The 27,518-nt window shown below is 44.4% G+C and overlaps 1 protein-coding gene across 5 annotated transcripts in view; it reads right to left on the bottom strand.

Moving 5' to 3' along the window:
- The window catches only part of Palm2akap2 (PALM2 and AKAP2 fusion), a 452,528-nt gene that overhangs the window by 169,441 nt on the left and 255,569 nt on the right, over positions 1–27,518 (bottom strand). For 3 of the 5 annotated variants that reach the window (XM_051187834.1, XM_051187835.1, XM_051187833.1), the window contains exons 5-7: positions 22,657–22,771; positions 21,689–21,710; positions 1,453–2,145 (exon numbers count right to left, since the gene is read on the bottom strand). In XM_051187834.1, the coding sequence (XP_051043791.1) occupies positions 1,453–2,145; positions 21,689–21,710; positions 22,657–22,771 (830 nt within the window). The remainder of the gene's footprint in view (positions 1–1,452; positions 2,146–21,688; positions 21,711–22,656; positions 22,772–27,518) is intronic. The other 2 variants (XM_051187836.1, XM_051187837.1) reach the window with 1 other exon arrangement.

The following is a 27,518-nucleotide window of genomic DNA, read 5'->3' as shown; positions in this document are numbered from 1 at the left end:
GACAATCAGTCAGACCATGTGGAAATATTTATGATCTCTCTTCATCTTTCAACATTTTTTTTTTACATTGAAAAACTTTTGTCTGTTTGATTTTTGTTGAGATATGGTATCTCTGTGTAGCCCTGGCTGTCCTGGAACTTGATCTGTAGAACAGGCTGACCTCGAACTCACAGAGATCCATCTTATGTACCACCACTGCCCGGATTTTTTTTTTTTTTTTTTTTATAAGAGTGGAGAGAACTACACATTGAGGTTACCTGAAACATCCTCTTACCCATGGGGATCTTTAAAAAAAAAAAAAAAGTTTAAAAAAAGCACAGATATGAGACTAATCAACCGGGCACAGGAGATGGACAGCTAATTCGTACAGCACCATCCTGGATACAGTAGGGGTGCAATGACAGCCCCCCCGTAGGTCAGAAAAACTGTTTTAAGAAATATGGTCACTGTAGAGAGACTTCTCGAAATGATCCCCTTTTTGAAAATAGCTGAATTCAATCAGAAAATATCCATGAAAAAGAAAACAATATAAAATTTTACATTTTGGGGGAGCATGGAAACAAGGCTTATGGGTTGGCGAGCACTACAGATGCTAAAAACAATGGTGGCCGGAGGTCCTTGGAAAGTCCTGTAGAAAGCGTTCACTGGGTAAGCCATAGAAAGAGAAAGCTGCTGACTGGCAGGTGATGTATCAGTCCCTACACTTCAGCTGGGGCAGGCGCTGGGTTCTTTGCTTTCCAGTCAACTTCGTATGGGTTTTAACAGAAGGAAAGTATAATACTGTAATCTGGAAGCGTATGTAAGGCAGCAAAGAAAACATGTCACCCTAGAACAGCCAGATTAAGGTAGGTAGGTAGGTCCACTTTCGGCTATGCTAGCAACCGGCTAGAGCTCACAGCATTTTGCTACACAAGATATTTAAAAAAAAAAAAAAAAAACTAAACAAAACAAAGACCCACACAGCAAAAGAGGCAGGCGAGAAGCCAGGGGCACGGCAGTGTGTGTGTTCTGTGTATGTGTGTCTGTTAGAGGAACACGAGCAAAAATGAAAAGCCCCGGTGCCAATGGGTTTGAGTCCAGTCAAGTCAATTAAGGCTACTAGATAACCAGTTGCTATGAAGAGTCCACTCCAATCGAGCAGTACGGCACCGATTCACTCTTGAAGACACAAGGAAAGGTTTAGAGGAAAAAGTAAGTTCTTGGGGAGAAAAACTGAAGCACACACATGCACGTTGTTTCCCAAGTGAGAAGGAAAGATGTGAGTGAGAGATCAAAGCAAATCCAGCTGCGAGGCAAGACAGGTGTTTGCTTCCAGTTCACAGTATCTCAGTTAGTGGTACAGTGAGGTCTATTTAAGAGGTGGAGAGTAGAGAGGCTGCCCGGAAGAAAGGGGAGGAGAAAGAAGTGGTCACATGACAACACAGCATTGACAGCGCTTTTTCTTTTGGGTACCTGGGGCCGGTTCTGTGGCCAGGCTCTCTTCCTTGCCTTCTGGGGATGAGGGTTCTGTGGTGTCCGACATGGGTCTCCCAGACACCAGCTCAGCTGCGTTTCCATCGATTGTGGACACGTCTGTCACTGTCTTCTCTCTTAGGGACTTCTCATCGTCTTCATCGATCAGGACTAATTCGGCCTTGATGGTTTCGTCGTAGCCTAGCACCTTTTTAGTCTCCTCTTCATCTTCGATGTTTTGGTAGCCCATAAAAATCATGGTGACGGGTTGATCCAGGTTTGCCTCTGGCCCTTCCGTGCTGGAGGGCTGGGCCTGCTGCCCGGGGTTTCCCGAAGCGTGATCTTTCCTAGACTTTTGCACCATTTCTAACTTGGCTTCTTTGCAGAGCATGTGTTCTTTGGGGTGGCCCAGGCTCCCATCTGCAATAACAGTCCTTTCCGACATGTGTCCCCTGAAGCTTGATTGTCCAGCCTTCTGAATTAGTTCTTCCACATCCTTTGCGCTTAGTTTGTGGACTCCGTTTTCTACCACGGTGCCTCCTGAGTGCACCTCATACACTACTTTGGTACCATCATCATAGACTTTGACTCCTCTCTGATGGACCCCCTCTGGGCCAATGGTGGATGCAGAGAGAATCTTGGTCTCTCCTGTCTGTTTGTCTTTCTCCACATTAATTTCCATGGCGTATATAGCTTTAATGAAAACAAGAGAAAGGAAGTGCATGTTACAACAAAAAAAGCCAGTGAATGGTTAATTGCCAAACAGACAGAAAAAAAAAGTGGTTTGTGCCCTTTCTATTGTAACCACCAAGCATCCTGAGTGTTAGCATGAGGTGGGCAGTATGGACAGAGGCAATGTGTGTGTTCTTCACACACACTGGGAAGACAGATGCAAACAGTCACCACATCTCAATGAACTCAGACTTTTTAAGAGACCAGGTAAAATAGGAGACTTCAGATCTAACAGGGCAGAGTGATGGTAAGGCCAGAAACGTGCAAGTGATCTTGGTTGAGATCTGCCTAGGCTTATAAACAATTTCAAAGATGCGCCTACCTTCCAGAACCTTACAGTCATTTTTCCAACTCTTTCATCAAATGTGCGCCTATTTTTTTCCTCTACATTTTCTTGGACCTGTTCATGGAGAAGGTACCGAGTGTTTTGCAGGCGGGACATAGCTGCCCTCCCCTACACTGCAATTAGCTATTCTGCAGAAACTGGAAGAATAGGAAAGCATTGGTACTGCATGCTCTAAGAGTAATCCAGTCATCATCTGACCTCCAGCTGAAGCATAAAGTTACTGTCTGACAACTCCAGGACAAACTCTTCATACGACAGAAAGCATCCTTCAAATGCCTCAGCGATCACAGCACCATATGGAAGTCATAGAGTCATTATAAAGGGTTATTTTCAAATCACATGTGATGGAGAACATCTGTGTCACTGAGCAAAAAAAGAACCAGTGAGAGGTCAAATGGCCACCACACCTGTAACACAGGAACGGAGGACGATGCACTCAAAGGCACTCTGCCCCCTCTGTGTGTGTGTGTGTGTCTGTGTATCTGTCTCTGACTCTGTGTGTCTTTCTCTGTCTGTCTCCTTCTCTGTCTCTGTATCTCTCTGTTTCTTGAGACAGGGTTTCTCTGTGTAGCTCTGGCTGTCCTGGAACTCGCTCTGTAGACCAGGCTGGCCTCAAACTCACAGAGATCTACCTGCCTCTGCCTCCTGAGTGCCCCACTGCCAGAATTCTGTCTTCTCTCATCTGAACAGTGCTAAGACTCATAATTCTGCCCCATTATATTTTCCCTTCTGCTGTCTTGTTTTTTCTGTTCAGCTCCATATTGTGACAGATGCTCACCACTATGAGACTTCTGCTTTCCTTTCGCCTAGGCGGAGGAAGAGTGTCACCCAAGAAACCAGACTCTCCAAACATCTAACATCCTGATGCTTATGTACCATTTCTCCACTGTCCTATAGCCTCTTGGGACACCCAACATTTGTGTCCATTCCCTCAGAGGCTCCCTGTGTTGTGGATGGAATGGGGTAGGAGGCCCAAAGAGCAACCTGGCTGCAGGCACCCTTCTAGATGGTATGTACGTACACTGGACTCTGCAGCTCCAAAACCATTACAGCTTCTTCTCTCAACTCTTCCCTCATCTTGGTGTGAGGTGACACTAGCACAGACACTTAGTCTGTAAGCCAGAAGCCTTGAATCATGTCTGTTCTATCCCTTCTTTCTAATCTCCCACATCCAGCCACTGAGGGGATCTGCTTCAGGGACTTATCCATTCCCTCATCACTATCTCTTTCCACCAGCCCCAGTCCAGACCCACTCAAGTCCCAAGGACTACATGTACTACATATACAGACAGAGCACCAAAGGCAGGCTAAGGCCTGTTTTCGTGTGGCCAGGAGGAAGAATGGTTCCCTATACTTTTAAAAAGGTATAAAAAGGAGGAAGTCATTTGAGAGGTGGAGTCAGGAGAATTAGGAATTCAAGGTCACTTTCCCCTGCATAATGAGTTTGAGGCCAGCATGGGCTACCTGAGAACCTGTCTCAGAAAGAAAACAAGAAAGAAGGAAGGAGACAGAAGGAAGAGGAAAGATACGAGGAAGGGAAGAGAGGGATAGAAGGGGAAAGGGAAGGTCATGGAGAGAGGAGGAGGGAAGAGAAAGAGATGGAGGGGAAGGAGAAGGAGGAGTAGGGAGAGAGGGAGGGAGGGAGGGTAGGAGACATAGAGGAAAGATTTGGGGGGGGGCTGCTAATAGACTAAGTAGTTCACAGAGTCTGAAATCTTTGCGACAGCTGTGTATTTCGGAAGTCTGCTGAGCCTATAGCCATGCTCCTCCTTCCTGAGTTACCCTTCTCAGAAAGCTGCTCTTCTTGTCTGTGGGTTAAGCACCAACTCCCTGGCTTAGCTACAGCTGCTGTCAGGATATGTCCCCATCCTTCCTTCTTCCTCATCTCACAGTCTGTGATGCTTCCCATACACCCTGGCCACCATAGCCCTCACAATGTGTTCAGGACACTGCTCAGACTATCCTTCTGCCTAACCTGTTTTTCTCAGTTCTCCAATAACCTAGACTCTCACATACCCGCTTGTTCATGCCTGAACCCCTGCCCTTTTTGGAATATCTGTAACGTGTTAAGAAGATCCTAGTTGTACTTTCAGCTGCCAAATCCTCTCCTTTCCCCTCACACGGAACCAAATCACACCATCACATATCTGAATAGTTTCTGATTTTAAGATTCTCCCCTGCAAAATCCTTTGCACAATCTACACACCCAAATACGACACATTCATCAATGTCAAGATCAACTGCCCCTTCTCCTGGATGCTTTCTTTGAACCTCCCACTTCTAAGTCACTCCTTTCTTCTTAAGACTCCCTGAACACCTTCTGAATATCCCTAGGGACACTGAAGAATTTCTGCCTGGCAGTGTGTTTGTACAGTCCAGGGTGGCTCTGAATTGCAAACCTTCCCAAGTTCTGAGACTATAGTGTTCACCAATGCTAGTATTTGTAGAGATGATTTATCAAATTCATAGATTTTTTTTTTTGATCTTTGCCTACCATCTTTTTGTGATCTTCTGTGGCCAGCACCTACTCCAGAGCCTTTTCTATAGAAGGTACATGATATACACATTTGTCAAACAAACATAACTAAGTGTTCTTCATCCATCACAAATACTTTGTATGATAGGACACCAAAGGGGACTGGAGGGATGGCTCAGCGATTAAGAACACTGGCTGCTCTTCCTGAGGTCCTGAGTTCAATTCCCAGTACCATATGGTAACCCTCAACCATCTATAGTGGGATCTCATGCCCTCTTCTAGCATAAACTCATACATGCAGATAGAGTAGTCATATACATAAAATAAATAAACTTAAAAATATAGGACACCAAAGAAAGACTCACAATGCTTGTAACAGTTTAAGAAATCAGCAATAACATTGGTTCAGTTGATTGCATGGTAAGATACAATCTCTTCAAGGTGGACACTGAGCTAAAATAATTCAGAAGAAAAGTCCAATGCCTATTTTTCACAATATCCATTTTGGATGTTTTAGTTGCTTAGCATATAGATAATGATTTCTTTTCAAGTGACACTATGGAAGGCCAACCATTATTTGTCACAGAAGTTCATGGGTTCACACACACAAAGACTGTGATATAAAAATGGTATTTATCTCAGTGATTTCCTAATTTTCCGTACAGCATGCGATCAGAAAAACAAAATGGGTATTTACAATTTTACATGGACTCCAAAGCTTGTTTTCAAGATATTACAATTGAAACAAAAATTCAGATTTGGATTAAAATATATCTTACCACTATTAACATAATGCTTGATGGTGGTAGGTGGAATATTGAATTATCTCCCAAACTTCCAGTGACATGCGAACAAAATGATATGTTAACCTGTCATCAGTACAGAGCATGGGACAAAATATTCCTATGCTGGTGTCCCAGGATACAAATAATTAACACCGGACTGTTTAGAGATGTTCCTCTCTCTTGCCCAGAACATCCTCATAGTTGGTCCATTATGGCTCCTTCCCCTCGCTCTGCACCCAGCCTCCTTTTCACTTTTGCTCCTGGAACTAGAGGGTGGCAGGGGAGGGGTGGGGGCGGGGGATGAGTAGTTCTCTGGAAAGGTCCTGTAAGTCCATGGTGAAAAGAGGAAATGAGTTGAGTGGGAGAGAAGGTGGCTGTGTGGGGTGCAGAGAGGTGGCAGCGAATGAAGCTGGGGTGGTGGGGATAAAGGAAGGCAGACTGTAGAATTGGAGAACTCCTGCTGAGCAGAGGCTGGAATTAGGCCACAGGTAGGAAGCCCAGACTCAAATTCCTTTTAAAAAAACACCAAGGGATGCTCAAGCTGCCTTCAAATGTGCTTTCCAGCCTCACCCTCTGGAATACTGGGATTGCAGGCACAGACTGTCACACCGTCCTCTGAGTTCCTTTTGTGTGTGTGTGTGTGTGTGTGTGTGTGTGTGTGTCTCATTTTAAATGTTAGGAAGTGTGTCATGACACTGGGACAGAACCACATGTGGACATAGTTTCATTACGGGTGTATGTACATACATATTTGTAAGTACATTTTGAGCGTGATCAGTTCAGTGTTTCTAGAGTTGAGGACAGACTATTTTTAATTAATTAATTAATTAAAATATGTTATGACAGATTTATGTTATAAAATACAATATACACATCCAGGTTAAAAAAAATAAGGCTACAGAAGGAAGCACAGATATTTTTATTCCCTTTCTTTCTTCCTTTCTTTATTTGTGGGCCCAATTTCTCTCTGCATTTACTCTTCTTCAGTAAAGGGTACCTAGGAGGACTCACTGAGACTCTCTGACTTAATCAAAGGCAATGCTTAGTCCTCCTTGATGAAAACATGGAAATGTCAGCTAAACTACCAGAAAGCTACACAGGAGGTAAGAATGCTTACCTTTTTAAAGGAGATTCATAATTTGCTTTTGTTCTTAAATAGTAACAAACCAAACTGAACAATGATAGAGATGGGGATACAATCAATCACTTCAGTTTTAACTTCAGTTTTCCTGTTTTTGTCAGTCAGGATTGAACCCAAGACTTTACCGATGCTATGCATATGCTCTGTTCCAGCCCAATTTTTTTTTTTTTTTTTTTTTTTTTTTTTTTTTTGAGACAGGTTCTTACTATGTAGCCCCCTTTGCCTCAAACTTGCCAGCCTTCCTCCTCCACCTCTTGAGTTATGGGGTTACAAGTGTGTGCCATCACAGTGGGAAACTTTTGGGGAGCTGTTTTGTTTTGTTTCTTAAAAGAGTATTGAACTACAGCCTTTTGCACTCTAGGGAAACGTTCTACCTACCATTCAGCTACACCTACAGTCGACATTTTATTTTTTTTGAGACATAGTCTCATATAGTCTAGACTATCTTCAAACTCACTATGTAGTTCAGAATGACCTTGAATGCCTGAACTTCCTACCTGAACCTCCCAAGTGCTGGAATGACAGATGGATATCACCTCCTTGGCTCGCTGATCCATTTTTCTTTTATTTTGAGTCACAGTCAAACTCAGTTGCCCAAGTTAGCCTTGAACTCCTTTTTTTTTTTTTTTTTTTTTTTTTTTTGCCTCAACCTCTCCAGCCTTGAGATTACAGGCTTATGCCATCATGCTTGAGAGCATTTTGTTTTCCGTGTATACAATGTATACAATTTTGAAACATTGTATACCAAGAAATTTATGTCCTGAAGCCTCTCCCTTCTAGCATGCCTTCACCTCTAGCTACAGGAAGGACCTCCAGCTGGCGGTACAGTCCTTAAGCCAAGCCTCTGGCCATGAGCAGTTTCTACAGTCTGTGCAGAGGTAAGACTTAAACGGGGGGGGGGGGAAGCTTTCTTCACCAGGAGCCCCTCCAGGACAGTGCAAGAGCCCTGTGGACTTGAGATGGGTCTAAAGAAAGGCTTTCCACAGTTTCCAGGAAAAGGACCAGGTGGGTGAGGGACATGGGATTCAAGGCTGTTTAAAGAAAGTCTAGCTGAGAGGCTGCTTAGAACAGGGAAGCACACTTTTAGTGCATATTCAGTTGTTGATTTTCAAAATTTGTGCTTTGACATCAGTAGGAATCGAACACATAAAGCAGTTCTGCGGCTTCCACTAGCTCAGGAGTCAGTTGGGAAGTGTGTCTATTTCCTGATAAAGATCAAGGGCCAATGTGACTCAGTTCTCTAAAGGAACACAAACAAGTGGCTATTTTGGTGCTTTGATTTGGAGCCTTAGTTCTTGTCCCAGACACCTGAACTGACAGAAACCTTGGTGATGGGCTAGGGCTTTGGACAGCCTAGAGAGATAGGTCTGAGCAGTGGATAGCACTTAGTTCTGGTCCAGACTCATTGCCAGCATTCCCCTTAGCTCTGGCTAAGGGTATAAGCTGCCTGGAACAGAGACCAAGAGCTCCTGACCCAGGAAGAGAAGGAGCAACCAGCAGGATCCTGCTTCACAATCAGTGCAAGCACACAAACAAGGCTGACCCAAGAGGATGGAAAATTCCATCATGGTACAATCCCTTCATTCAGACTTGAACTCCTAGCTTACTTCCCGTGCCTCACAGAGATCATTTCTATGATGGGGGAATGGCCGAAGTCCATGTGTAATCAGAAGCAACATATGCCTCATTGCCATTTGTCAGTTTGATAGGTGTCCAAAGAGGCAGAAAGACTGGATCTGAACATGTACTCAGGTCATGCTCATCTTTGGACCTCATCATTCCTCATTTACATGGGTGGGTCTTGAGCCAGTGATGTGTGGAGTGCACAGGAGAGCAGTAGTAGGCAGATCATTATAGTCAGTCACAACAGAAGATGTTGAGCTGGGAACATTTTGCCTGAAAGATCCCTTGTAGCCAGCATTGTAACTTCTCACAGGCAAGTCATGCATATGCCTGGCTTATTGAGCAAATATACCTATATGTTGTCTTACCCCTCTGAATATGTGGTTATGTTCACCTTCTCTTGAGATTGGACATGTAAGATTGGCCATTGTGATAGCAGCAATGAAAATGAGGAAATTAATTCAAAGTGGCTTTTCCTTCTCATCTCAAAGGTCAATCTCTTACTCTAAAGCTAGGAATGAAAAATTGTTTTCCCAAGAGACCTTAATATTTTTCAGTACAGTAGGGTGTAACTTAATAGTTGCATGTAAATAGTTAAATGAGTAACTAGCATGCATATAAAGTAAATGACAGTTTACAACAATTTATCATATTTTATGAAGAAACAGAAGGGAGAAATTCAGAGGTTTCCAACATGGAAAAAAAGTCAGTGTTTATACAGTGATGAAAATACTGGTATTTCTGATATGATTACTACATATTTCATCTCTACCCTGAATTATCACCCTTTACCCCATACACACAATTATTCTGTATCAATTAAAATAACCAGAACACCTAAAAGTAAATAAGTAAATAGATATTAACAGATGTGTCATATTGAAGAAAAATCAAGTTTCATATCTCCAGTTCCATTCCTTTGGGATTAAGGAAAGCAAGCCAGGCTAAACAGTTCCAAGAAGCACATTGTAGAGGAGACACACAGCTCCAGGGAATCAAGTATCGAAAGGCATCTAGGACCCTGAGCTACAGTTGCTCTGGGCTTTGAGCACTGGGTCTCAGTTCTCTTCCCCAATCATTTTACCTCAAGAATCCTAAGCTTCATAGAAGATGCTGGAGTTTGGCGCTCAGAACTGAGATTTTTAAAAAGGAGAGATGCTAGATTCCATAGGAGTGTAATACTCAGGACAACTTAACTCTATAGACAGTTTTCAAAGAGCAGAGGCCACCATGTGCTAGTATGGAACCATCACACTAAAATCATGCAGTGAAATCTCATTTTTGTTTTAATGCAAAGTCTTTAGAAAGATTAGCTAATGCTGGAGATAAAGTGCATGTGGATCTCAAAGATGTGCTTGTGGGGACAAAGATGGAAACATGTGTTCTGGGTGTTGGGACATCATCAGATCTTGATTGAGTATGCCCATAGGGTTGATTTAAGGTTGCCAAGAACTGAGAGACCTTTAACGGTTTGTGTAACCTCAGTGTCCTGACTTTGGTTGCAACCTGTAATGTTTTTTTATCAGTGAAATAATGAAAACTGATGTCTGCTTTTCATACTTGATGTGGAAGTCAACCACGAAGAAAAGTGAGGTTGTGAGGTACCATAATCAAGAAGTATAAAGCCCCTAACAACAGAGAGAGTTATCTGCTTTCAAACTTTAAACCCTTGATTTCAACCTGACACAGAAACACAGTTTACAAACACCAGTGCTTCTGGGTTGGAAATGAGAAAGAATATTCTAGGCCTAGTTGTCAAATCATGACACCGTTCCCTTCGCTCCTTCCTGCAGTGGCTCTGGAAAACCCCCAACACCCAAGAGAGATGACTTACCAAGAGGAACTGTTAATGGTCATGTCAGATTGACAAAGGACAGAAAGACACTTAGCTCCTTCTTATTTTTCTCTTTGGGGAGTAAGAAATAAAAGCACTGGGTGGGGGCTGGGTGTTGTTCTTTTGCTGCAGCTATCACCTATGAAACACAAACACCAGACTCAGTGCGCCCAGGAGGAGTTTATTGGTGGAGAGGAGGGAAAGGGGAAGGGTAGCTGGTGGCCAACCAAAAGCAGGAGAGAGAGCAAAAGAGAAAGCAAAAGAGAGTATAAGTGGGCAGGCGGCTGACTTTTAAAGGGGTCCTTTACACCTGCCTGCAGACTAGTACTCATGGGACCCTGGGCTGACCAGAGTACTGCCTGAGTGCATTCTGCCAGGTGACAGGGGCAGGCCAGTGTATGTAATACCTGAATCCTTACACTGGGGAGATGGCTCAATGGGTAAAGTGACAATCATGAGGACCTAAGTTTGGACCCCCAATATAAACATAAAAAGTAGGGGGTGCAGTCTGTGCCTGTAATCCTGATGCTGGAACACTGAGGCAGAAGGGTTTCTGGGATTTGCTTGTCAACTGGTCTAGCTGAATCAATGACTACCAGGTTTTGTGAAAAACTATGTCAGAGAGAGAGAGAGAGAGAGAGAGAGAGAGAGAGAGAGAGAGAGAGAGAGAGAGAGAGAGAGATTGAAGAAGACACACGATTTGGATTTCTGGCTTCTATTCCCATCTGCACACACATGTACCCACCCAAACAAAAGCATCCTGAAGACTCTTCTACGTGAAGTGGGCGGAAGCAATTGAGGGGAACAGACGATATGCTTTATCTGAAAGCATCCAGACCCACTGCCTGCCACGGAACCGGCAGTGATGCTGAGCGGGGTCCCCCAGAAAAACAATACCAAGGCTTCACTTGGGACAGGGAAGCTGAAAGGCAATGGTGACCAACACCACTGGTATCACACACGGCCTGGGGTATGATTTGAGAGAGAGTCTTGGTCTACCCCAGAGTATCCTGCAGGGCTCTGAGTATTGTTTAGAAAACAGAGTGAGGTGTGTTTGGGGGAGAGAGGTGAGGGTGGTAGAACTTATGTCACAACAAACAAGAGAATGTGCAGTGTCAGAAAGGGGTGTCAGGTACAGAACAAAACCCAAAAGGTGGAAGAGACAGTGGAAAGGTGACAGTCCTATCGGGGAAGTGTTCTGACAGAAGCGACTGGAGACAGAATGGCCATTTGGATGGAGGTTAAGCTCTGATCACTAAGGGTCAGGACTGTGACTTGAGGGCTCCAGGGTTTCTATTTAGACAGGGGCTGGAACAGGGACCCATGGCTCTTGAAAATCAATGATTCTGAACACATTTCATTTAGACAGAATCCCAAGCCTTCCAAACTCTAAACAATCAGAATGTGGGCAGTAACACTCAAGAGCGATGCTCAATGGCCCCAGGTTGTATGCGTTTCCAAGCAGACATTCCTAAAGCAAGGTGGATTGTACGTAGGAGAATTCTATCAACAAATGCTACTGGTGAGTATGCTGAACACTACACAGTCACTGTTAACCATAGCTGACAGTGGATATCAACAGCCCAGTCCAGAAAGAGCCTGGCAAACAGGCTGACCACAAGACATTCGATTCCTCCGGGAGCTGCACTTACATGCAAATACATTCTTAGCTAAAAAGTGTGGATGTAAATTTGCTTCCTAAGAGGCTCGAATCATATTATACTTCTGAAAATACATATTCTACCTGGGTCATTATTCACTTGCGGTCTCCTCAAACTGAAAGGGTGTCAAATTGTAAGAGAGGGTATAGTCAGTCTTATGTGTGGCTTCAGTAGCATGGGTGCATTACTGTCGAACTTTATACTTTACATTGCTTGGCTATCAACACTGCCCTAGTCTCTCCCTCCCTTAGCCCCCTTCTCTCTCTTCTCTTCTCTCCTCTCCTCCCTTTCTCTTCCTCCCCTCTCTCTCTCTTTAGGACAGGGTCTCTATATATAGTCCTGGCTGTCCTGGAACTCACTATGTGAACCAGGCTGGCCTCAAATCCACAGGAATCCTTCTGCTCTGCCTCCATAGTGCTGGCATTAAGGGTGAGTGTCACCACACTCAGCCTTCATTTCTACCTCTTGCCATGAATTCTCAAATGCTGACAGCCCTTTAGTGGGATCACACTTCATGTCCTCTGTGGAAAGGACAGAAAAGCTTCTTGCCACAAACTGCCAGGACCTGTCAGCATCAAGTTTGTAGCAACAGCTAGGAAGATGTGACTTTTCAACATGTCACCCAGTTGACCGTAGGCATACACCCTGGTGCATCTGAAAGAATCCCCCAATGACTCCTCGTTTTCCACAGAAGAGCTGCAAGCTTAAGGTTCCAGCTCATACCCCCTCTACATCTTCGGGGACGGGGACCTGTCCTGTGTGTGGCCAAATGTCACTTACAGTGTTGAGAGATGTCTATTAGACATGGAAAGTTAGTTAGTGGATATGCCACCTATGTCAATGATTAGGTTTTTAATTTATCTTATATTAAAATGAGGGACTTTTTGCTTCAAAAATATACCGGTTGACCTATATAAGGTTTATTCTGGTTTAAAAGCCTGTGATTATTTTGTTTTACTAACTACGTTGCTATGAGACTTTGAACATGAATTTTATCTAGAATGGATAAACCAAAACCCATTGTTCATCTCTGAATCCACCTGAACTGCCACTAACTGCAACTCAGGACAACACATTCCTTCACTCACCCTGACCCATCTTTGTGAGTAGAGCAAATGGGTCGGTGGGGAGACTTGCTGTTGGTGTCCCCTGTATTCTCGTCTCTGGGGCATGTTTCTGAGTGTGGCTCTTCACATTCCACAGCCACAAATATGGAGTGTGTGCAGTGCCCCACTGTCAGCTCATTAGCAAGAAGTACACATTCTCTAAATTTCTGCTTTCCTCCCCAAATATCCTCCAGTAACTAAGAACTCCAGAAAAGTGGAGACTGATATATTCCTATTACAAGAAGAGCTTGATTCTCAAAAAGATTCTTGTGATAGATGCCTAAGCTTTGAAAATCCTTCCCACCCAGCCTCAATCACAGCCCTTACAGGAAGTGCAGCAACAGAGATGAAAATAAGAAACCCCGAAACCACAATACAGGTTCACCTTAAGAGCAGACCACAGGACTCACTAGAAAAATGTGTCCTCTTCCCACCAAGGCTGGAGGGACAGAGCCCTATGATTTCTTTACAGCTCCTTCCTATTAGTCCTCAGCCACCTATGGGGTCAGGGCTTGCCCTGTATGGCCACTGTCTGTGGCACATCGTCTGAGACCAGATCGTCTGTCCCATGTAAGGACACCTATCTCACAAACCAAGCTCAGGAGAGCACAACCCCCTGGACAGTCCTGGAGTTGAAGCCAAAGGGTCACAAGACTTACCAGTCCCTCTGTAGTCACCTTCCTGCCCTGGTGATGGATCCTCTGTGGATGAACCGATTGTCAGGTCAGGCAACTAAGAGGAAACCAAACTTCCTGCATCTGGTAGCAGAACACAGGGAATACAACAGACCCAGTGCTGGGAGGCCCAGTGGGTTCCCTGCCCAGACAGCAGCTTGCTTGCTGGACAAGAGGACCAGAGTCAGCCCAGTGGCTGGAAGTCATCAGAGTAGCTGAGGCAGGAGGGATCCTTGCCCAGGAGTGTCTGTATACGGGAAAGTCATCAGAAAGTCATCAGAGCCCAGGACAATGAGTACAGAGGGTGGGAAGGAGTAAAGGCGGCCCAGTTACTACAGGCATTATGAACTTGGTACAATTGAGCAAACACGGGACATCCACTGAGATGTGCCTGGACCAGCGTGTTCCCTTCTCTCCTTACCACACCGAGTTACTCTTTGTTCCCCCTGCGGTGCTGGTGCTGAATCCAGGGCCTTGTACATGCTAGACAAGAGAAGCGACAGTGGCTACTGCTGAGTTCCCTGCCTCTCTGCATGCTTTCGTTCATCTGAAGCTACCAAAAGGAATCCTGTCCTTGAAACACAGACTGTGTCCCCTACTGCTGAAAACTATTCTTCAGAAGAGACAGGGTTTCTCTGTGTAGCCCTGGCTGTCCTGGAACCTTCTCTGTAGACCAGGCTGGCCTTGAACTCACAGAGATCCACCTGCCTTTGCCTCCCAATTGAAGGCATGTGCCACCACCTAAGCTAGCTCTTTTTCTCTTTTTTATGAAAGTGATGTTTAAAAAAATTTAGTTACTGTGCTACTGTACAATAACAGAACCCGACTCATTTGCAGCCCTAAATACTAAGTAGAAAGAACTAGTTTTCAAGTGTGTCTTTGGCTTAGCTTATTACTCTGTAGTTTTCTTCAGACAAAAAATATTTAAATGCATAAATGATTCTTGAAAATTATAAAAACAGGATCACAGACATGGCTGTTTACACTCTTGGTTTAGATCATTTCTTTAGAATTCATTGCCTGGCAATTCCCAAACAACTAAACGTAAATGCCAGTAAGGGTTTGCTTTGACTTTCCCCCTTGTGTTCTCTACCAAATTGTTAGCACTATCACTTGTTCCTACCCCCCTCTCCTCTCTTCTCCCTCTCCCCCTCCTCCCTCTCTCTCCTCCCTCTTTGTCTCTCACTCCTGTGTGCCACCAGGCCCACCTGGTGTGACCCACTCTGCGTGCTTCATAGCACTTATCCTCCTCGTCATCACTGCCTGGATAAAGCTGAGTCTTCCAGGTTAAGAACATCGTGTTAGCACTACAGGATGGTTAGTCTTTGCTCTAGTCTAAACGCATTTCCTAAGATTCTTAGCTGTCTTTCCTGTCCTTTTAGACTAGAAGACTCAATGAAAACAGAGACTGCTCTCTGCTCATCTCGACTTCCCTGGGACCCAGGCCAGCACCAAGTGTATATCCAACGTATATTGTTAAATAAGCTAAATCAGCTCATTGTAGTATAGGTATAAAAAGCACTCATGGTAATATCTAGAACTAAAGCAAAGCAGAATGCAAGGTCATGGTGGCAGGAAATTTTGAGTGAGTTGAAAAGGAATCCATTCTAACGATTTTAAAATGATATTTCCAAAATGTAACTCCTTCAATTTAAGAGTGACAATGTATTTAATATGTTATTTAGTTTAGTTAGTTCACAGCTCATTGATACATAGAGACTATACAGCAAATTAATCTATATTAAATCAATACAAAGTTTTAGGAACAGATTTGTGGCTTGCCCACCAGTTGTATTATCTACTTTATGTAGTACCTAATCATATCAATAAAATATGAATGCAGGGAAAGTGGGGGGGGGGAGTCAATTATATCCTCTGGACTGGAAAGAGAGCTTTCTGAGATAAATTCATTCAGAAGACCACTTTGTATGCACACTAGAGCAAATTCCAGGATTTATCCCATGATTTCCCACTTCAGGCTGAGGGTCAAAATAATACCACCAAGTAAACTCACCATTGGCTCAGCAGAGGATATGTCACTGGGTTAAGGAGGGGACCATCAGCTGCACTTGTATAAACACCTTGACAAGTCTACTTAGAAGGTAAGACATGAAGGGGATGAATGCTGACAGGTGTGCCAAGGTTGAGACAAGGAAAGTCCTGGAACCAGACAAAAAGAACTGGGCATCTCCCAGAGAGAAGCAGGAAAGCAAAGAAGGAAGATGCCAGGAAGCTGGGCTCTGTACATCGCTATTCCTTTTCGAGACTCATGGTTAAGTCCGAGGATCTTAGAACAATCACTCATCAGTAATTGCACGGAACTACTCCCTGTGTCCTCAACATCCCCCCTCCACAATCTGTGCTGCTGTTCATCTGCAGTTTCTCTTGTATTCTGTCTTATGGCTTACTGACTACAGTTCACTCACGATCCTGGATGGTAGCCTTAATTCCTCCCACTTTGGGCCTCCATCAGTACCTGCCTGTTTTTATTTACATCTCATACCTGTCCTAAAAATGTATATGTGCATCTTGAGTGTATAGACATGTATGTATACCTGCATGCATCCACAGACACTGCGTTTATCCCTTTGAAGCAAGGTCTCTCCATAAACCTGGGGGCTTCATTTTCTTGGCTAGGCTGGAAGCTAGCAAACCCAGCAATCATCCTGCTTCTGTCACACCTTGGGATTACAGAGATGCCTGGCTTGTTATGTTGGGGCTGCAACCTGAAATTTAGTCCTCATGAGTGCAGGGCCCATGCTCTTAGCTGGTGTGCCATCTCTCCAGCTCTTTACCCTTTTTTTTTTTTTCCTATTATGTTGCTTTAATTCTGGCATATCTTTTTCTTAGCCGCCCCATTTTAGCCTTCACACTAGGAAATACCTATAAAAAGACACTGGACTAGGATTGTTTTCACTCTATGACAACCAGACCTTGCACTGACTCACATATGAGTCTGAACAGTGCAGGATGTACTGATATTGGACCATCAAGTTCTTAGGGCAAAGGTGAAATTTCTCTAAGACAATGGATTTTTTCCCTGTTTCAACCATGTGTGATAAAAAACAAAACAAAACAGCATCTAGGAGGCTAAGCAGGAGGACAGCTATGAGTTCAAGCAAGCATGGGTTACATACTAAGTTCCAGACGAGCTACAGAGTAATGCCCTGTCTTAAAACAAGAAGAGCAACGGCAGGTACGGGAGTGCACACTTCTAATCTCAGTACTCAGGACTCAGGAGGCAGAGGCAGGAGAATTACCACAAGTTCGAGGCCAGCCTACTGTATGCAGAATTCTGGCCCAGCCAGGGCTACAGTCTAAGACTGTCTCAAACAATGCCCCAAACCAAACAAACAAGGAACGGGGAAGCTGGGAAGACGTTAGACTGGAGTAAGGCTCATATTTCCTGCTCTCTTTCCCCAGCTGGCACTAGGATCCCAGGCAGAAAAGACAGACTTGAATATCTTTTTGCTGCAGGGAGGTAGTTGGCCTGGGAGACAGTTATGGAGCTGCCTGGAGGGGAATCCTCAAAGATGAGTCTGAATTTGGATATTTTTCTCTAACCTTGAGCATCTGTTAAACCTGAACTCAGATTGCAGATGTCTCTCTGCTCTCACTGTGGGGAGGAATGGAAGGATGCATGCCCCAGACAAGCACAGGCAGGGCCAGTGGTGGCAGCAGCTTGATAAGAGCCCAGTATGGAAGGGTTAGCATTTTGATAACAGTGGGTCATGAAAAGATGACACAGCTATCAGAGACTAGAGCAACTGAGGAGTGGGAAGATGACTAGACCAGACTTGGAGACCTTCTGAGTCTCACTAAAGACTTCCAGGTATCTCTGGAACTGGACCTCAACAGCTGTGTCTTCTTGCATTCAAATAAAATGGAGGTTCAAACCATTAAGAGCAAGAAAGACCTCAGAGACTGGTCAGGTATGGGTCTAGTACATTCTATGTTAAACATAGGGTTGCTAGGGTAAACATTTTAGCAGCTAGAAGCCACTTACAGACATGAGATTGTGCTCCTGAAAGAGCCTGTAGCTCAAGGCTTATGTCTTATCCTACTTCAGGAGGCTGCTCCCAGCCAGATGTGAATGGATGATGGAAGTACCCTTGTCTAATGTTCACCAGCTACAAGCCCAATGACCGCTACTCTTAGAGGGCTAGGGACTACATGACTTCCGCTAGGAGACAAGGGATGGAGAGTGAAATGTCAGAGGGAGACCGGAGTAGCCTCCTCAATGCATCATTAAGCACATTAAGCATTAGGTCAAGAGGCAGAGGCAGGTAAGTCTCTGTGAGTTTGAGACCAGCCTGATCTACAGAGTGAGCTCCAGTCAGGACTACGTAGAGAGATCCTGTCTTAAAACAAAAAACAAAAGAGGAAGAGGTAAGAGAAGGAGAAGGAGGAGGAGAAGGAGAAGGAAGGAGAAGGAGAAGAAGACAAAAACACTAAACTTTATTTGTCACATAGTAGCCAGGAAATCTGTGGAAGCTCAGCACACAGAATAGCAAATGGCCTTTAGCTGACCTTAGTCACTTAAGGTGACCTTGCTGTGTCAACACCAGGTGGTAACTCAGTGTTCTCTCTGCTGTCAGAGAAGATAGAGCATGTCACTTATGGGGCAGAGATTCAGAGTGTATCTTTGTTTCACTACAGCTAAAACACTGCAATAGTTATGAAGAACACAAATGGCTAAAGCTAGAGATGCAGGCCTGATGAGAACTCTTCTTGAAACATGACCTAATAGGCAACCAAATATTGAGATTTTCCAGTTGTGGTATCCCAACAGCAAGACCGGGATAAGCTCAGGACACACATGTTCCTTTGCTTGTTCTGACCAAGGCTTTACATCAGAAAAATGATACAGTAGATATATACTGTGCCGGCTCCCTTAACTGTTGACGATCTAGAGGGAAAAGTATCTCAGCGAGGGGGTTTTCTAGATCTGGTTTGTCAATAGGCATATCTATGGGGAATTGCCTTAAAAATTTAGATTTATTTTATGCAAGTGAGCGTTTTGCCTTCATGTACTATGTGTGTCACATCCATGTCTGATGCCCTCAAATTTCAGAAGAGGATATTGGATCCCCTGGAATAGGAGGGCACATTATGGGGGTTGGGAACTGAAACCAAGGTCCTTTGCAAGAGCAACAAGTACTCTTAAATGCTGAACAATCAATCTCCCCTTGGGAGATTGTCTTGTGTTAATTGATGTGGTAAGACCTGCCCACTGTGGGTGGCACCATCTCCTAGGCAAGGCATCCTGGATTGTGTAAATGAATCGTGGCGACTGAGTTTAAATACGCAGGCATACATTCACTTCTCTCTGAGTGTGATGTGACTGTTTTAAATTCCTGCTGCTTTGACTTCCCATTCTATGATGGACTATAATCTGAGATCGTGAGCCAACAGAAACTCTCTTCTTTGAAGTTGGATTTTTTTTTCTTTCTTTTTTTGTGTCCAGGAATTTACCACAGCAACAGAGATAAAACTAAAGCACATACCTTATGCAGTTTATACTCAATAAAACACTCTGGTATGTTACAATGTTCTTTAAAGAGTAGAGAGAGACACACTATAGTTTGATCAGGAAAATGTAATCAAGAGTGGAATGAACTATTCTTGATGAGCAGGGCTGCCATGACATTAAAAACCCAGTAAAAACCATCAAAGACCCAGTATCACCACTTCCTCTAATACAGGTGAGATCATATGCAAGGGTACATACACAAAGAAGAACCATTGTGTTTATAAACACACACACACACACACACACACACACACACACACACCCTCCTCCTTAGCACTCACAGATAGAGGATGCTAGGATTGAATCTCTGCAGCTTCTACATAGTTCATATAGTCCAAGCTAGAACTAGATTTGGTAACCAGCATGCCTATATCTCTAAAACTGAGGCTTTTCTTTCAGTATCATTGTTCTAGAACAATTTCTCACTAAGCCTTAATAACAGCAGTTGATTACCTCTAGGAGAGTCTCATCAACTTAAAATCTTTGAAACAATTTGGAAATAGACCTTTTAAAGTCCCTCAAATGGGAAGCATTTAGGGTTTTTATTCTAAGATCATAAAATGACCGTGGCATGGATCATATTTGTATTAGCATGTGTGCCCATCTTCAGACTTCTTCCTTTGCTAGTAGGTGCAACTGATGGGAAAGTCATGAAGGCTTAGAACCACAGAGGTCAGGAATCGCAATGTCTGGTGAAAGGCGAAAACCACAGAATTACCTCCTGAGGACCCATGAAAAACATATCCTCCTAAGCCTGGGCTTCCAAAGCATTTGTCGGGATGCCTCCTACCTCTGTGAATGCTCGGATGGTCTAGCAAAAGCAATGGGAGGGCTGCAGGAGGAAGCGAGGGGCTTCTGGGATGCAAACAAAAGAGATGGGGTGACAAATTACAACATGGCTCCATTTTGGCTTCTTACATAATGGATGACACAGACATCCATGCCAGACATGGCCAGCTCAGGGGCAGAATGTACAGATCTCTTCCCTACCCTGACTATCAGAGGAAAATTCAAGAAGGGCCCTGGCTAGAGGAAGGGGTACAAGGAAGTGGGGAAGGTCACAGCATGGAAGGACAACGTGACCCCTGCAGATGCAAGGGTCTGTGTTCCAGCACCAGTATGGCCTGAGTCACAACCAGGAGGGGCTGGGCTTCTCTCCTAGAAATGTGGTTGGTCCTTTTCTCCCAGAGTTCCTGCTGGTGTCTCTCTGCCATGGGTTCTAAGAACAGAAGTTTCATTTATGTCTTCTCAAAGATCACCTACAAGGCAGCTCAAATCCAGGTCTTTTATTGCTGGGGGTGGCGTTCATGATACCTTCTCTGTTGTTTTATTTTGCCTATCTTTTGCACCAGTCAGAAAAGTTCTACATGCAAATATCTGGTCTGTCGTCGATCTAGAAGTCATGCATTACACATCATCATATTTTTAGAAACTGTCCTTCATTATTTTCCCTTGATGGCAATGGTATATGTTCTAATGTCAACTCCTCTGACCCCTGATCATCTTCCTGAGCTAGAGGCTGACTGTGAGAGCCACATGAGAAGCAGTTGGCAGTTGATGCTCCTCCCATGCATCCTTGCATTTCAAAGCCCATCTATTGAGGGCCAGGATGAAAACCGCAGCTTTGAGTTTATAGCTGAAGTCAGGGGATGCATCAAAGCACAGAGACATAGTCGCAAGTTTATCCCCACAGCCTAGGAAGGCAGAGGAGGGGACAGGAGAAGGACCTGTCCCTCTTGTCTGTCTGGGAATAGGGTTACTAGAGTCCTACTCCCACTCCTCAGCATTCAGGGTCAGATGTCATAGAAGGAAGGAAATTATGCCTCACCCATTCCCCCTGGGAGGCTAGAGAGACTCTAGTGCTCTAGGAGGATGGAGAGAAGGAGGCCTTCCATCCTTTACAAAGAAAGTTCCAGAGGCCTTAGAAGGGTTTCCTAAACACCAAGTCACCTCTCATGTGACCTGGAGACTTAGTGACTGGTGAGGGTGGACTGGTTCCCGCAAGGGACTTAGTTCCAACTCCAGCACATTCTTTTGCCAACCCTTTTCAAGAAAGTCCAGACAGCAAGTCTTTGCACAGGCTTGAGCTGGGAAAAGAGAGCTGGCCAATGTGCTAATAGAAATATTAAGTCAAGAAGCAGAGGCAGTAAGGATGCCAATGTGAACCTCCTGGGGCCCTTGCCCAGCTAGGCTGCTGCCCCTCGCCTCAGATGCCCTTAGGAAGTGCCACTTCACACGTGTCTCCTGGTGAGTCTGTATGAATGAGGACCACTCAGCAGACCAGGAGGAAAGCATCTGTGTACAGCTAGGGCAGAGGGCACTTACCTCCATCAGCAGTGGAGAAACTCTGTGGAGACAAAAGCAGGGCAGAGCGTCACTGTGTGTGTGTGGCGTGTCCCATTCCCAACCCCCAGACACAGCCAGAATTTGGAGAGCAGGCAAGACCCAAGCTTGCTTTACTTCTGGGATCAGTTAAGGAGCTGCCATTCTCAACTTACACTGAACTAATTTATTGAGGGATGATTTCAATCATTCAGCAATTATTCTAAGTTGTGTTGGAGATGCTGTTAGAAAAATCCCATCTTGAACTTAATTTTATACAGTTTTTTTTTTTTTCTTATCACAGAGACAGGATGCAGAAATGGGGTCTTGAGAAACTAGGGGCTCACTGGTGTTACCACACAGAGCCATTTGTTTTTACATTGGGTAGTTCCATGCATTTACTGAGTTTGTATTGGGCTCCCTTCCCATTTGCTACAATGTTGCCTTTTCATAAAGGGAAGACACAAAAAGCGAATTTTAATTAAAACCTTACATTGTCATCAAATCTGCTGAAAATGAACTGGATTTACAATTCTAGTGCCTACTTTGAATTTCCAGACATCGGGAAGATACGGGTTGTGGATAGTAGCAAATGAATGGGATTGATCTAACAGACTCGTCCCCATGCCTCCCAGTGAGGGCAGGCCACTCTGCTGCGGGGACAGAACATGTTCCTAGCACTTCTGCCCTCTTTTCAGGGTATGGTTCAGATCAATCTGTGACCCAAAGGGGTCACAAATCAGATAGCCTGCACGCACATGAGATATTTACATCACAATTCATAACAGTAGCAGAATTACAGTCACAAAATAGCAACAAAATAATTTTATGGCTGGGGGTCACCACAACATGAGGAACTGTATTAAAGGGTCACACACAGCATTAGGAAGCTTGAGAACCACTGCTCTATCTGCTTCTCTAGGGGGCTGCCCCCCCAGAAGTTTAGAGAGACCCCACTTTTCTTTCTTCACCTTCTGCAAGTCCTTGAAGGATTTCTCTGTCTCCTTCAGTTTCTCGAGGATGATCTGCTCTTTGGCAGATATCTGGGACTCTTCACTTTCGAGCGCTTGTATTTCCTGCTCCAGCCTGGAAGACACACAAACAGAGGACAAGATGCTTTATTGTCCTGCCATCCATTGGCAAGGAAGCAGCCACCTTCCTGCTGAGAAATCTGTACCTTTCATTGTTCACTACACTGAGAAGCCAGGCCAAGGTTTTTCCATTACGGAGTATCCTGTGCATCCAGCTTTGTTGCCAGGAAGAAACTGATCAAAGGAAAACAAGCCAGGACTGCCTCCGCTGTCTCATGAACCACCGCTCTGCAACATGTTTGGTGTCTGTCCATTGCCCAGCAATAGACACATCAAATCATCATTGATGTGTATATTTCTTATTCAGAGGTAGATTGTGTTCACACAGCTCACTCAGGACAGACAACCAGAAGGAAACGGCTTCAGGTTCTCCTAGCTATCACAGAAGAATGTCTCTTTTCTTTGGATGGCCAAAGGGCAAAGGGCAAAAGGACAGTGTTCCTCAAAGGAAATATACTGGTAAGAAGTGGCTGGTGGTCAGACCCATGCAGACCCATGGAGTTGCTCTCTCCTCTCTCTCTCTCTCTCTCTCTCTCTCTCTCTCTCTCTCTCTCTCTCACTCACTCTCTCTTTCTGTCAGAGAACTCTACTGCCAAAAAAAAAAAAAAAAAAAAAAAAAAAAAAAAGACACAATGGAGGGGATAGACACAACTGCCCCCAAGTTTCTGGATAGTTTCTTAGTTGTTATAACTATTCTATATAGTTTCAAGAAGGGGACTGTTAGCACTACCAAGAGACTCTGAGAATATTCCAGAAGAACAGCTATGGCTATGCTTGGAGGTAAAGCTCAGCATTTGTATTCTAGTATGACAGGAGAAATGATTAGCTGTTGAGTACTTGTTCACTGTTCCAAGAATGAATCCAAGAATGAATGGTGTGATGGCTACTCTTGGTTGTCAGTTTGACTACACCTGGAGTGACCTACATGCCAGAGATAGAGGGCACATATGTGAGAGATTTTTTTGTGGGATGGGGCTTGGTTTGAAGTGGGTGAATGGTGAATCTACTTCTAGTCTAGACCTTTGAGGCAGGAAGACACACATCTAGATCTTGAGGTGAGAAGACACACCTTTAATCTGGGCCACACCTTCTTCTGGAAGTCTACAGAAGGACTCAGAAGGAGGAAGCGTTTGTTCTTTGCCAGCTTGCTCTCGCCTTGCTAGCACATCCCTTCTTTCACTGGATTAGAGCCTTCTTCCTCTAGATTCCAGCATATACTGAAGACCAGCTGAGACACCCAGCCTCATGGACTGAACAACTACTGGATTCTTGAACTTTCCGTTCACAGCCAACTATTATTGTTGGATTAGCTGGACTGCAGCCTGTAAGTCATTTTAATAAATCTCCTTTACATATAAATGAATATATATATATTCATTCTGTAAGTTCTGTTACTCTAGAGAACCCTTACTAATAAGCATGGTTTATTTCATTTAACTTTCCCAATGACTCTGTGAGTAGGGAACGCCATTGTAGAGATGAGATCATCAAGGACTTGTATGGTTTAGTAACTATTTCAGAGCCTTGACACAAGAATGCAAACCAGGAGGTCTACCCCAGTGTCCCCGCCTCCCACTCCCAACAACTGCCCCACATCTTACTGCATTGTTTCCACAACGTTTTGCTCAAAACATTGCATGTATTGTGATAGTGGGCCAGTGTTGTACTGCAACCAGGTCATGGTATATTATGCAGAGATAGAGGTCTTTTTATAAAAGACTCTACACTTTTGGTCCTCTGGAATTCTTTGGTCTGAACTTCCAGTTAATTCATTCATTCATTCACTCATTCACCCATTGGCCATTCACTTATCCATTTTTGCCCATGACCATCAAGGAAGCTTTGCTGTAGTTGACACCTGACTAGGTACATCCATCTCTCCTCTCTCCTCTCCATTGTCTCAGCTCTCCTGGGAACTGGCTACCATTTATATGAGTTTCACATTTAAAATGAAGAGTTCAGGGTTGGAGAGATGGCTCAGGGGTTAAGAGCCCTGGCTGCTCTCCCAGAGGTCCTGAGTTCAATTCCCAGCAACTACATGGTGGCTCACAACCATCTATAATGAGATCTGGTGCCTTCTTTTGGCATTCAGGCATACATGCCGGCAGAATACTGTATACATAATTAATATATCTTTTTTTTTTCTTTTTTAAAAGAAGAGCTTGGAGTGAGATTTGTGAGAGGCAAGGCATATCAAGGCACAGGTATGAACTGATTAGGATGAGATTGCTCCAACCTCAGCAACTCCCCTCCCCCCCACACCCTTCCCAGATGTAAGAAATGTACATTCCTCAAATGACCAGTGTCAGACACACTCGTTTACTCAGGAAAAGTGGGAGCCATGCAACTTAAGGACCCCAAAGTATCCCATCTCCCAGTGTCTCTTGATCCTCTGTCACTGTTATTGCTCTGTTCCCTTTGTGCTTAACTCACACAATAGCTCTCTGTTTGCTCTGATGAACTACACTTTTCTCTCTTTCCAGAAATCCATCCCACACTTAGAACCATTCCGTAAGTCTCAACTTAGGTGTCCCTGCCCCTCCAGTTTCCAGAGTCTCCTGTAGGGGGTGATTTCCCTTCTTCTGTACCTTTTTCTGTTGCTTTGTTTATTCTAAGACAGGGCAGCAGGTATCCCAGAATAGCCTCAAACTCCTGACTCTGCCTCCTGACAGTTCAGATTGCAGGCATGTACCACCATGCGTAGTTTATTGTACACAGAATCCAAGACTTTACATATGCTAGACAAGTACTCTTCCAATTAAGCAACAACCTTAGTCCTGCCCCTGCATCTCTCCTAACCCATTACTCTTATTTGTCAGCATTCTTATCAAATCTACTGTAGGCTATAGAAGCTTTTCTTTCTTTCTTCCTTTCCTTCCTTCCTTCCTTTTTTTTTTTTTTTTTTTTTTTTTTTTTTTTTTTGAGACAGGGTTTCTGTGTGTGGCCCTGGCTGTTCTGGACCAGCCAACCAGGCTGGCCTCAAACTCACAGAGATCCACGTGCCTCTGCCTCTTGAATGCTGGGATCAAAGATAGGCGCCACCACTGCCTAACTTAGCAGCAGTTTTCTATTGAGGTGATTTTCATCCTGGAAGAAGGCTACAACATCTCTACTCTGGTTGTTTATAACTCCAGGGGACATCTAGCAAATGGAGACTGGAGATGCTAATAAACACCTTATGATGCAGTCCCTGCAGAAAAAGAATGACCTGGCCCCCAAATAGCAATGGGAATTATTAATTTCCCCACCTGGATTAAAAATTTATCAAGGCGGGGAGGAACAAACATCCTTGATATACAAACATTCAATGAATTAATACAAAAGCTGAAGCAGGTTGGACAAAGGCCATGAGAAGCACTGACTAGGGAGGCTGTGTGAGCTGAATGCAAATAGAGTCCAAATGAGAGGGGCTGAGTGATGCAGAGGTTTGAACAAAGATGTCCCTTCTGTCCGGCAAAGCCTTCTGCACAAGTCTCTGTGAATTATTCTAGGGAGGAGTGGATGAAAGGCATGAGAGCAGAGGAAGAACAACCCACACGAGACAGCTGAAGTGACCTACAAATTGCAGCAATGCAATTTCTGGGCCAGAGATCTTAAGAGATCTTAAGGTCAGGAAGCATGAAACCAGTGACCAGGTGAGTTCTGAGATTTCACCTTGTAGGGCCCTGCATGGACCCCTGAAACACCTTGAGCAAGCCTGAAGCTGTTGGCTGGAACTCCTTGCCCCAAGGCTGTTGTTGGTACTCTTCCCGTTTTGATAACACACACCTCGTGACAACACACACCTCATAGGGAGGAGCTAAGCCTAAAATTTCTGTAATTTTCCACAGTGCTGTAAGTCAGTATTTAAGCCCTCAATAAACGGCATTCGGCATTTGGCATTCTGACATTGCCATTGAACGAATGACCCGCTGTCTTGTCTTTATTTCAATCTCTAGGCCTTCACCCGATTCATGGAACAGATCGTAGCACGGGCGCGCTACATCACCCAAATCTCAAAGGAGAGCATCTCAGCAGGAACCTCAGAATCTATCCTTTAAAATAGTCCCTTACTTGGGGACTGCAGAGATAGCTCAGTGGTTAACGGCATTTGCTGCTCTTTCAGAGGACCTGAGTACAAGGACCAGTTTCTATGTCAGGTGGTTCACAACTGCCTGTAACTTTAGCTTCAGAGGATTTGATGCCCTCTTCTGGACTCCATGGGCATTGCACTTACACATGCACATACCCACACACGGGCACATCATACAATACGTGTGTGTATTGTATGGCGTGTGTGTGTGTGTGTGTGTGTGTGTGTGTGTGTCTCCATCCTTTTCACCTTTGCCTCCCTGGACCACTATTGTTGATCTTAGCCACTGACTTGCTTTCCTTTCCCTTGACTTTGAATCTAGCCATGTGTTGGTCAACGGAATGAGAGCAAGCAAGACAAAAGGACAAACGGAGGCTTGCCTAGGTTTTCACTGTGTCTCCTTGTAGCTCTTGGGCTTGACTAGGTAACCATGGCCCCTGAAAGAACAGACCTGAGTTTTGCTCATGGTTAGAAGGCATGTCTGCTCAATGCCACACTGTAACCCAGAGCCACTCAGCAGAGCCCAGCTTGCAAAAGAATAAACAGCCTTAAACTTAGGATGGTAAGTTTGAGGGAGGCTGTTCTTGTTTGTGGGAGTCAGTCTCTTTATGCAGCCCTTTCCCGGAATTCTGTGTGTAGACCAGACTAGCCTCTAACTCACTGAGATCTG

The sequence above is a fragment of the Phodopus roborovskii genome, unplaced genomic scaffold, assembly GCF_943737965.1.
Source record: "Phodopus roborovskii unplaced genomic scaffold, PHOROB, whole genome shotgun sequence".
Lineage (NCBI taxonomy): Eukaryota > Metazoa > Chordata > Mammalia > Rodentia > Cricetidae > Phodopus > Phodopus roborovskii.
The sequence above is the reverse complement of the archived record's forward strand: the minus strand, read 5'-3'. Positions and strand labels throughout refer to the sequence as shown.